Raw genomic sequence first — 12,564 nt, 5'->3', positions numbered from 1 at the left:
CTGAACTTCAAGGCACCAATTTCCTGCCACTGGATTCAACAGAATATTTTTTCAAATTTCAAGTATTTCACATTCTTTTCCCTGTAAGTTTGATTTGCAAGGCAAAATAAGAAACAATGAGAACACAAACTTCACTGCTGAAAACTCTCACTACTTTGGTTGCAAAGATACCCAGCGCAGAGACTTTAACTATCAATTTTTCATTTAAAAATCCTTTTTCTTCCTTTGGGCAGCACACTACATCTTTCCAAGTGTAATGATAATTTCCCAAAATAAGTTGTTCTGTTGTGGTAAACCAGAAATTTCATTCTAACTATTGCAATGCCAAGTATTGAAACCACCTCCCAGAATCATTCTGAAGCCCATAGAGGTGGTATAACTTGTGAGAGAAGCTACCTGTATGTTGATTATAAATATTGCTGTATTAAATGCCACTTTTTCCCATTTTGGCTGAGAGAGACAAGCTGCAGAAGAAACTGTGAAGGGAGTTGTGGTTTTCCAGTCACATATGTATGCTGCTTGGCTTCAGGCAAAAATTCAGCCTGCAGCAAATCTTGACAGCAGACAATTTTCCAATATTTAATTATAGAGTCGGTATTTATCCCTGGTTAAAGCATACTCTTCCACTAACATTGAATGTAAAATCACAGCAGTCTCTCATATATATTCCTGTAATTAACCCTTACCAGCTGATTTTGTAACATCTACCATTCTAGTAAAACAATATGATGGCACTGAAAGCTGTGTTCTTACTGCGAATTTTTGTTCCAAATACAAAAGTAGCAGTCTTAAAGTCAGACATCAAAAGGATAAGCAAAACATAGAAAGATGGAGCAGAGAATGCACACTGTTGCAGTACTCATCATTTACTTTCACATACTTCTTACCTGTTTTGCATGAATTCTGCCATCAGCTTCAAGATGGGGGTTGTGCACGCAGGCTCACGGTACCAGAGCTCAATGGCTCTTTGCAGAACAGAAATGTATGTGGGGTATCTTCACCAGACCAAGTTAAAGAGGATATTGATTAAATAACACCTTGCAAAACAACTTTGCCTAAAACTGTTCTACACCTCCAGATGGGTGGGTCAGATACAGAGCCTGGCTGCTCATTCTCACAAAGGCCAACACCTATAAACTTAAGGAAGTGTTTGCTTAGAAGACTAAATCCTTTGGAAGCGTTAATGGTTAAGTGGGAAACAGTAAATATACTAGAGCTGTAATGAAGGAAAAGAAAAGCAGTTTGTAGTGTGATGCTAACCTATAAGTACATATATAAAATGAGTTCGGATTTTCAGTGAATGGCATAAGTCACAAATGACAATTTAATTACCCCCCCCCCCCCCCAAATTTCAGTGACACCTCGCATATAAATTTGCTATATAAATGGTTGGGAACAATTTGATTATATGAAGCTCTTTTCAGAGCATTCAAGAAAAGAATCCAGCCAAACTGCGTGGGGGAGACCAGCAAAGTTTGATTTCTTTCAGGAGAGCTGTTTGCTCATTAGCACCCAAGAGATATCTGTTCTTTTAAATCAGGACTTTACAGAACACAATACAGAAACAAATACATTTAGTAGACTCTGCAACATAACTTAAAACCAATAATCTTATGAGTTACCAACTGTATCAAATTATTTAATGCAATGATTTAATACAAAACTGACCCCTAGTTTTCCCAGCATGCTGAAAAAGAGAGTTTATTTGGCTATGAATGCAGACTGGAAAATGGAAATGAGGTAGCGCAGCCTGAGTGGCAAAGAATTACACAATTATTTTTATACTGAATCAAGAAATTTTAACTCTACAACTGGCTACTAAAACATGATCTAGCTGATCTAGTCAGTGGTGGCTTGGTTTTGTTTTAATAATAAACTTATTTTTTATTTTAAACTCTGTTTCATGTCATATAATTCTGCTTTATTTAACCACACCAGAAACAGTGACTATTATTAGGAAAATACTATTGCACATTCAGACACCTTACCAAGTGGAATACAGGCCAAGCACTCAACATGGAATTGTGAAATACATAAAGGTTTACATGCTTCTAGGCTATGTAGACACAGTCATGTCTCAGTTCAATACAGCTCTTCTGGAGGAGGCTAAAGCCATCAGCTGTAGCACTGCTGATGAATGACAGGCTGTGCAGACAGATGGGAGGCATTCTGGCTACTGCTGTCTGTCTGAGACATCTAAAGACTTGTGCATTTTTGCTGCCAGCTGCTTGAGGCACTGCAGGCATAAACTATATATAGCAGAAGAGGGTGACATGTGAAATACACTTTCAGACCTTGCTTCTCACTCCTTTATGGGGTTCTTTACATTTTAAATCAAACAGACTAAAGATACCATGAAGAGTTATCCAGTAATAAACTGGGATTTCAATTCAAATCTCACTTACCTAAAACATCCTCAAAGGGCACAGATGATCCATGCCACCTCACACCTTTAAAAATTCACTACTGCCAGTTCCATTTCCTATGAAGTGGACTCCCAGTCCAGCTCACTCCCAACAGAGGATGTCAAATGTTCTCAAGACGCAGCAGATACCACGGAAGATACAGAACTGACACATGCTGTTAATGATTTTTCTTAGGTCATGCCTCTTCCTTAGCCTTCCTAGTAGCCCTATGTACACAAAAGGGACATGGTGTGATGCTGCAAAAGCCCCTTTGTGTAATTTCATGGGGTAGAAAACAACATCTTTTCACATTTCATGGTGAATAGAGTAACTTCACAGCTAAACCCCCCAACCGAAATGTAAGTCGGCAGCAGCAAAGGCTGCTAATACATCCAGTATGATTAGCTATCTAATTAAAACACTTAAGCATTGAGTCCATATTCATTGACAAGGAAAGTCTGGAAACTATAGTCAAATTTTATAAAAGCTAGGGTCACCAGAAAGGCTTCAGCAATTTATTATTTCTTTTATAAATCCGATGAAGTGGAACAAGTTGGTTTTAAACAGAGTATTACTTTTAAGTGTTTTTAACCACAAGCTTCCATGAATCTGGCTAAGTCATGAACTTAACCTGACCAGTCAGTTTGAGCTCAAAGAAATTCAAACTGCAAAAAGTGATACTGTGGTTTGAATCAATGCAACTGGCAATAACTGCTATTACAAACAGATTGGTTTCATAAGAAAATGTGTTCTCCTCTTGTGAGTGGGGAACTTCAATCTCTACTTTCTGTTTGGCTCTTCCAAGTTTGTACCTAATCCTGAATCCTCAAAACTAAGAGCTTGAAAAGTTAGTTATTAAAAAATAGATTCATTTTGAACAAGCCATCTCAGTGCTGCATGTGGTTGTTATTTCATTAAGAAATATGATATAAATTTGGATAAACATGTAACAATAGTAGTTAGATGGAATGAGTTTTGCTTGTTGTAGTGATCCATGTCTGAAGCAGCACACAATCAGATATCCAAATGTCTACGTTAACTGGAACTTTTAAATGACCACTAGATAAAACACCTCAATGGTGTAAAACACCTCAATGAGAGCTCACTTCTCCATAATTTTAGTGTCTCTGATTCTACACACATAGATAGTTTTATGCTTTCTAGCTGACTGCAACTCTGAGCCAGCCTAATAATTTAATTCTTGCAACCCATTTTCTTATTGCAACCTTTTTCTTTCACAGACAACAGAAGTCATTAAATACTGAGAATCAACTGGGAGGAACACAGGAAAAACTGCCTATGGGTTACCACCTAACTGCAAGAAACACTAAATGAAAGCAACAAAAAAGTGGATATTACCCTGAACTCACAACTGAATCTCCATGGGTGTATCTGACTGTGAGACCACGGACCTTAGACTGCAGTCTGATATTAGTATGGAAGAAAACAGATTAAATATTCAACATCTCATCCAGGCAGTCCTGCAGTAAATAGCAGAATGAAATACATAAGGAGAATCATCACCATTAACAAAACCAGGTTTTGATGCCACTCAAATTGCTATACAGGATTTTTTCAGGCCACACCTGCATGTTCAGGACTGACCTACAAATTGCAGAGACCACATGTAACGAATACAAAAGGCAAATAAACTTCCCAAAGCTGTGGTACTGGAATCATCATTGACAGCTTGACATATCAATATTTCAGGAAGAATAAATGACTTTCATATCCAGGGTTTTAGGTTTTGTTTTGTTTTGTTTGTTTGTTTGTGTGATGTCTTCCCTCATCTTTCATTACCCGCTACTTTGGGAAGATGCTATACTTAACACCTGAAGCTGCTTAAAATATTTGGAAATATTCTAATGAAGTCTTTTGAGAGATCACCTAATACAACTTTAAAACAAATTTTACTATTATTATAAGTATTTTCTCTTCATCCCTTGCCAGAGGAAAACTATAAATCTTGTCTCAGCTGAATGAACACCATTTATCATATTCATTTTCTTGTCAATACAATTATGAAAAGCCTTTGGCCTTTTTCCAAGGAGCCTGATTTGCTAGAGAAACTCAATTAGTATAAGCAAGCCTGCTACAAAACAGCCCTATTTGGCAATCTAGCGCAGCCTCAGCATACCTGACGATTCACCTCTAAACCATGAGCCTAATAACCCAGTCATAATGGTAAAATACAAGATCCAACAGCATCCCCCGTGCCTCTCCCCCCTCCCTGGACCAAAAGGACTTCAAAGAAATTATTTTTGCTCATTTTTGCCATCTACTGGACAAAACTTTAATCCTAAATTGCACCACGAGGAAAAAAAAAAATCTCTCAGGTGAGAGATCACCGAGTGTTGTTTGTTTTGTTAGGGACAGGGCTTAGACCAAAATATTTCCTGCAATCAGCTGAAAAGTTTATCAATGCATTCTTCTACCGATGATTTACAAGTGACTATTTCTGTTAAGTCTTCAGCACAGAATAAACATCATCTTATGGTATATTAAAAGCTTAGCCTTTTATCCCTTGCCTCTTTGTATTTTTATTTATTGAACAAATACAAGTAAATCAGATTTATTTTGCCTCATATTCTGTATTTGCCATTTGCAATACTGAAATACTAGGGCTTCAAACATAACAGACTAAAATCTGTTTGAAAAACAGCTCTTCTTTGCTATTAAAACCATCTCCTGATGATGTATTTGAAACTACAAAAATGTTAATCAAAGGATATTTAAACTTTATGTGATACAATTGGCATCTGACCTTCTCTTCTGCTCCCATTTACCTTTCTGTCTTTATATACAGTAAATAAGAGTCACAATAATAGCAGCTTATTCTGCTGTAATACTTCGGATCAATACCTGGATGACGCTGGGCTCAGCCAAATGAGGTGAAATCCACTGAGCAGAAGCATGCACTTATCTTTTACAGCAAAAGGTGAGGAAGAAAAAAGATTTTGAACCTGCATAAGGGAAAAGAAGCTGAGAAGGCCAAAGCTTTGAATTCCACATAAAGCTACATTTCAATCTGGTTTTATTATTCATATGGAATAATGAAATAAAAAGTTGGAGGCTGTTTATTTGAAATAAACTTAATCCATAAACTGGAAAGAATAAATTCATTAATTAAAAAATCAGGAAAGGGTCCTGAGGATTACATAGCCTTGTATTAAAAAACCCTCCTCCATGGATGAATCCATTCCTTTCAAATGGAGAGGAGGTGAGTGCCTTGTTATCCCTCCTCCTACAACTGGAGATTTGCACAGGAGCAGAGCATGATACTCATGCTGCACTAGCAGAAACAAAGTAGAAAGAATCTGAAATGGAAGCAGCACAGCTCTGCTTTTACACATCTTCCTGAGTTCATGATTAAGTTTTAGGGTAACACAAGCACAAACAGTACTAACGAAGTTAAATGTACCCAATGGTGCCCACTAGAAAATGAGATGTTAATTCATAGTCTGTCTTCAGTAGTGTTGGGGGTTTGTGCTTGTTTCAATTTTTTTTCCTTTTCCTTTTTTTTAACCCAGTCCTCAAAAACTGGAATTTAGGGATGCTTTCCACTGATTTTAAAAGAAATAAAGATTACACTGCTTTATGTTTTAGACTTACTTTCTGCAAGCTGCATCTGCACATAGACAAAATCAGTGCAGACTTGCGAAGGTCTTGAACAGGGCTTATCTGAATGGTCATCAGAATCCTACCCCCACCACACAAGGATGTCTGTCAGATCATACCAGGCTCTGCTGGCATAAGCCTTTCAGTCCTTAAAGGCTAAATTCCTAGTTGCATTTCTATGTTGATGCATTCCTTTTTCTTAACCTGGAAGATTATTAGTGAACAGCAGGGTTTCATTGTTTACTTCAAATAAAAATGGTTTTAAAAGCTTGATTTCTAGTCAAGGTCAAGCATGCAATTGTACTTGAATGGCATTTTTTATGTCCATAAAATAAACAAATACATAATTACCTTCAATAGCTTTGTGAGATCTAAATTATAAAGCGAGTTATTTTCTAGTTACTTCACTATGTACTTCAGCAGTTTGTTACTAAAGAGAGAATTAGAGCCTGAAGAGAGAATTACAGCTACTGCATTTATAAAAATACAAAATATATTTCTCTATAGTATTAGGAAATTCCCATGAGTATTATTGTATTTGTTGGCATAAAAATGTATATACAATATTTAAAGCAAAAATTTAAAGAATTCCATTATCATTCCTTATTGGAGAAAACTACAGACTAAAGGTTTTGATTTTGTTTTCACATGTCCATTTTCTTCTGGATCAAGAAGACTGCAGGTGTTGTGGTATTAATAGAGTTGACATAAATAGAAAGTAACTGACTAAATTAAAGACATGATTCATACCGGAGAGAGGAATCTCCCCAGATAGCACTTGTGTAGTATTTTTTTAAGCACTTTTGATGTTAAAGCAAATGCTGGTACATTGTGTTCGGAGTTAGACAGAGCTTTTTTTTTTTTTAATGAAAACATCAGGGATTTACGAAGGGAGAAAAAGTGCTTGGATATGTTTTGTAGATTAGTAGTGTGACACAACAAAAAAGTGACCTCTCTGTGGTCCTTCCCAGTTAACTGCATGGTTGCCATTGTGCTGTAATTTTAGCTGATTACACATTAGTTCATTTAGCTTTGTTTCCTCTTCCCCACTGTGCCATACTATTAAACTAATGCAAGGGGCCTGGTATCCCTCTGTGCACAGAGCTGGTATTGTCATAGTGTAATAAGGATACATCCAGTCAAACAGCATGGTGTAGCTGGTCTTTGTGTTTAGTGCAAAGGCAATCCCTCGAAGATCCCTTGCCAGCCCGATCAACATACGCTGTCAGTGGGAAAGAGACACAGTAATTGATTTTCACGTTAGCACAGAGCAGATGGAGTAATAATCAGCCAATAATGACCACATATCTGATTGTGATTCATTAGTTTAAATGTCTCGCTCAAAACCTTTTTGTTTTAATCAAAACCACAAAGATTCTTTTATCAAGCAAGATTTCCACAAGTTTTATAGGGATAACACTAACAAAACCCTTAAGAAAAGCTTTTGATTATTCCATATGCTTTCCTAATGAATAATGCAAATTAAAACATAATATATGAATACCATGTATCAAAGTTTAAAAGTGCTTCCGGTATCAATATATTTAAAGTAATAATAACAATAAAATGTTAATTTAATCTTGTAATATTTTGAGTGAGGTGTAAGACTGACACTCATTTCAAGCTACAACTAAGGTTGCACTGAGATGCTCACTGTACTGTTATTTTAACATATCCTTTGGTTGTGTGTTTTTTTTTTAAGTAATTTTCCAAGTTAGATTTCCTCAAAACCTGACTTTTTTGTTCACAGACAACACAGCAGATCTCCATCTGTATTAATACTAGTTCTGAGATGCATTTTTTTTCCCTATAGTGAATGAAGTGTGGCTTCAGAATCATTCCAGTTCAGATGCAGACAACATTTTGTGCACAGATAATAAGCCATAGGGATGTTTTCAGGATAATTAATAGACATCACTAAGAAACACCAGAGAATGAAAAATATTTTAACAATACACGCATACTTTTCAATTTACTTAGACATGAACATGCTTTTTTGACAACAAAGTGGTTTTAATACATTTTATCCACGGATGCAGGTGGGGTTTTTACTTTTTTTTTCCATAATAAAAGACTACAGTACTGCAGTCTGGTCAAAATATAATCACAGAAATATGGGAAAACACCCCAGTAAGGAGCTCTTTAAAACCAGAGTTTTCAACAACGTACCTTTTGGTGTTAACACGAGTATTTGTAGTGTTGAAAAATACAGAAGATAAGAATCATAGATTAATTTTAATTGATCCATACAGAGCAAATTATGGCTGATGCCTTGTTAAACTGCTAAATGTAATCTTACACAAGGACTGATTTCTACTTTTCAGATACAGACCCATCAATCCAACTGACATGGATGGCGCACACATAGATTTATCCAAGGATAAATTGAGTTCTCTACAAAACACTGGTGAGGGTGCTCAGAGTATTTTAATATTTGCATTTCCTTTCTGTTGTGCACCGAAATGGCCTGAACTTGCAAGATGCTCAGAGGTCTCTACTCTCATTAACTTTAATGGGACTCTGAAATCGCTAGAGAGGAAGTGTTCAATACTGAGAAGATGCAATATAAAATTCCAACTTTATATTCATCTGCATTTTCATACTTCGTGTGCTGTTTTGTCCACACAGAAAGTAACTCTTTAGCAGACATGGTGGCCAAAATGTAAAGAATTAGAAGAAGAACATGGCAGCAACGCTTTTTAGTTCCTTCTGAAGGCATACAGAGATGCACCGATACGTACGAGGAAGTGGAAATCTTCCAGATTGATTGTGGGTCCTTTGCCCATTCTAGCCAAAAAAACAAAGAGACAAGCAAGCCTACACAAAGAGAAGGCTGGAGCTGGGAAAGAGGGGAGCAGCAGCCCCTGGCAAGACATGAACTTGCCTTTGTTTGAAGATGTGCTTGGGGCTGAAGAGCTCACCATCTACTGTGGTCTCCAGAACATGGATTAGAAAAAGACAACCAGACAAACCCATATTGCTCTAACATGCTTTTCCTGTCTTTATAAAAACAGCTGGCTGTAAGAAAACATTTGTTTGCAGATATATTTAAGAAACAGTTTGGTTGTGAGATTTTAAAAGCTGTTAATAAAAGTAGATGTGCAACTTTCTTTAAACACCATGATTTGTGTGGGAAACCACACAAAATATGCAATACACCAGGCAATTTCAGACACCATTCGACCGTGAATTCTAAAGAAATGAGAACAACTACTACATAAACTTAATTCCCTGGGTTTCTAGTCTTTAAATTCAGGTATTGTTATGAAAAAGCCCATACCATTAACTACACTATTCTTAATAAATGACCTCACTCTACAAGGCACAGTAACAGTCTCATCCTGTAAAATACCAGCAAACTCAGTGGTTTAGGTATTCCCCATTAGAACTCAACTTTTATCAAATAACACTGCCTACAATTGGCACCATCCTAACAGCCTGTAGAATCTTGAGATAAATCCTCATCCATTTAAGTCACTAGTAAAAATACATTTACACTCTAATAGGAGCAAAAAAATCACCCTAGATTCCATGCTTGCTTAAGTCACATTTAGTAGAACACCCCTGTCCTAACCCTATTATCCCAAGATAGCCAAGTTCTAGTCCATTATAAATTTTCATACAGCATGTGCATAGAATTTATTACTGACAAACAACATTAAACACTTGTACATCTAGTTTTTGTCTGTTGTCCTGTGGGATTTGAAGTGTCTTGCAAACTTAACAGAGTAATCTGAAGAATACATGAAGCTACTGCTTCACTCACAACTGACCACCAGCCATTTCTGGGGCAAAGTGACAGTTAATAACAACACCAGCAACGGCAAGACGAGCAAGATGAAAAGTGAAGAGCAGTAAATACACGAAACATAGCAAGAGGAGCTTGTCAGTGATGTGGGGTTTAGATATAGCTTTTCTCGCTAATGAAACAATTGTGTTCAGATGTTGGATTTGAAATATCCTTCCCTACATGCCAGGGACAGCTTTACTTAAGATTAATTAAAACACAGCCATTTTAAAAAGAAATCCATTCATTTTGTTTCAAACTCCTGAAAAAAGATTTTTTTCAATGGATTTTTTTAAAAGGAGCTGGAGATTTCAATATTCACAGAAAACCCCCTCTGACTTGCCAACACGTGCCAAGTGTGTGACTAATGCAATTTAAAACAGACGAGTCTACTCACGCCGCCCACCCCCAAAACGGGGCTTGTAATGGAAAGTCTGACAGACCCTTAACTATAGTGGCACTACTGGGTGCAGCTATAATATTACCCTCATAATTCTACTATATAATAACAACAAAGGAAAAAAAAGGTGAAGGGTCATTGCGCTTTGTCTTTAGAATTAAGATGGCTGTCTTCATCCTTACAGCATACTCTTAATTCTGGAGACACATCTTAATAACCTCTAAATAGTTCCAACAAAAGAGCCGTGTCAGAGGAATGAGCAGGCCCCAAGGTGTTTCAACTGGAGTGTTTTCATCTGCCTTTATTGCTCTATCCCTCTCCAGAATTAAGGCAATAACCTGTGATAAATTATTCAGGAACTGCTACAGGGATCAAAGCAAAATCATTCTGTTAAAGTGCTGTTTGCAACATTTGGCACTTAGTGTGAAAACTTTTAATGTGTGCAAGCTGAAAATCAAGGATTTTAAATAATTTAACAGCATGGAGTTTCTACAAACCAGCTAAAGATAGCATGGTGCTACTTAACTGCTTTTTCCACACATCTTTTTTTTCCATGCATTTCTAGCAAACCTGATGATGTCACAATTATAAACAAAGTACTACTGAGATTCCAGCTACCCAGTGGATATATTACTTAACTGGATTGGCAGGAGAAACCTGGAAATCCTGAGGAGAAAATCAGGCACTGTTTTAATACTGGACATTTTTCCTATTAATATAAAAACGTGAAGAAGGAAGTATCAGAAAAGAAAAAAAGGGGCACATAACTACTTAAGCCATCTTCAGTTATATTTGCTCTCCCTGGAAAAAACAACCTAAACATATGTTTTGTATGCAGATGTAATGATTACAAATGTATTTCTAAAAGAAAGAGCTCCCTTGTTGCAGCTGTTTTTCAATGGTGTAGTTCAAAATACTAAAAAACTAAAAACCCAAACCCTAGCCAGTTAGAAAGTCCTAGTAAAAACCACAAATTAAATGAATTTGGCAGTCCTGGACCATTTTCATAGTGATATTTTAACAGTGTCATCTCCCTGTGGATCAGAATACTAAGCATTTTATTGAGGAACCGAACTGTTTTTGTTTTCAGTACTTGCAAAATGAAGTACCTGAAAGCGCTTTTGCATGTATTATTTATTCATTATGATAGAAAAAATAGCTTTAACCTAATAAATTACGTTTAAGAGAATTTAGAGCAAAAGTTTTGTTTATGATAAAGCAACAGATTTAGTTCTTTATCAGTAGCTTAAAGCACCAAGTTTTCTTTATACAAATTAGACAGATGGTGCTTACAGTAGAATTTACTAAAGGTCTGTCACAACAAATGCAGCCAAGCTGCATATTTAATCACTGCAGAACCTTGTCTACCTGCAGCTGCCAACTGCTAATCCAATTTCCCTGATAAATGTGGCAAGAGACACGATCAGCAATAAAGAGCATCTAACTCCATTTTCCTGCAGGGCGTCTTTTGATGAACATTTAGGACGGAAGCACGGAGTGCACTGTGTGGCCCTGGCTTGTGGCAGCTGCATGCATTTTGAAGACACAGTTCTCAGGTTACTCACTTAATTCTGCCACTATCATTATGTTGCTATTGATCTCAGTAGCTCTTGTCTACACAGCATTACTCTAGATGAAGCTGAATCAGGCAGTTATCATGCATCAAACTTGCTCAAAAGCCTGGAGATTTCCCCTTAATTACTTGTGATTTTATTTGCAAATACCGTTAAAGTGTAATCAAGCAGTCACTTTCCAGGGTCGTTAGGAACTTGCTAGTTTAGGAATATATCACTGGCACTCCATTAAAATTTTTCTACCAAGATAGTTTCAAGCAAAGGAGACAGGACAAATATTTTAATAAACTGAATCCTCACGTGAGATAAAGCCACTTTCCTACAGAAAGGGTGATTCTCTAGAGTGACCTCTTTGTCCTAGTTTTTAGGGCTTTAACTTCAGAATATAAGAGATGAATCCAACACAGATGAACTGTGCCTACTTCATAAATGAAAAGTTATTCAAATTAAATACATACAGCAACAACAAATGAGGAAAGTAGAATTAATTGTTGAAATAACCTTAACTACTATTTAAAAAATATTCGCTTAATTCAAACGATTACTGTGAGCTGAGCATCTTCTGGTCATGTCAGCCATGTACTGCAGGCAAATCAGTTACTAAATATTTCTACCATATCTATCTATTTTCTTACAAAAAAGTGGGTAAATATGCTGATGTAGCACTTAAGTTTTCATCATAGTTCAAAACAGTGAATTAAAAACTCTTAGGGTTTCTTCAAAATGACCCTGTATAGCTGAAGTGAGCACTCCAGTGCACACTGTTAACTATTTATTCCA

General features: G+C 36.5%; 1 protein-coding gene across 2 annotated transcripts in view; it reads right to left on the bottom strand.

Annotated features, from left to right (window-relative positions):
* RANBP17 (RAN binding protein 17) overlaps positions 1–12,564 on the bottom strand; it is a 153,074-nt gene that overhangs the window by 41,930 nt on the left and 98,580 nt on the right. For both annotated transcript variants that reach the window (XM_061456415.1, XM_061456414.1), the window contains exons 19-20: positions 7,157–7,245; positions 888–995 (exon numbers count right to left, since the gene is read on the bottom strand). In XM_061456415.1, coding sequence (XP_061312399.1) covers positions 888–995; positions 7,157–7,245 — 197 coding nt within the window. The remainder of the gene's footprint in view (positions 1–887; positions 996–7,156; positions 7,246–12,564) is intronic.

The sequence above is a fragment of the Pezoporus flaviventris genome, unplaced genomic scaffold (genome assembly GCF_033815535.1).
Source record: "Pezoporus flaviventris isolate CSIRO_AGI_PZ_B2104156 unplaced genomic scaffold, CSIRO_AGI_Pfla_v1 ptg000023l, whole genome shotgun sequence".
NCBI classification, from domain to species: Eukaryota; Metazoa; Chordata; class Aves; order Psittaciformes; family Psittacidae; genus Pezoporus; species Pezoporus flaviventris.
This window is presented reverse-complemented; position numbering and strand designations above follow the sequence as displayed.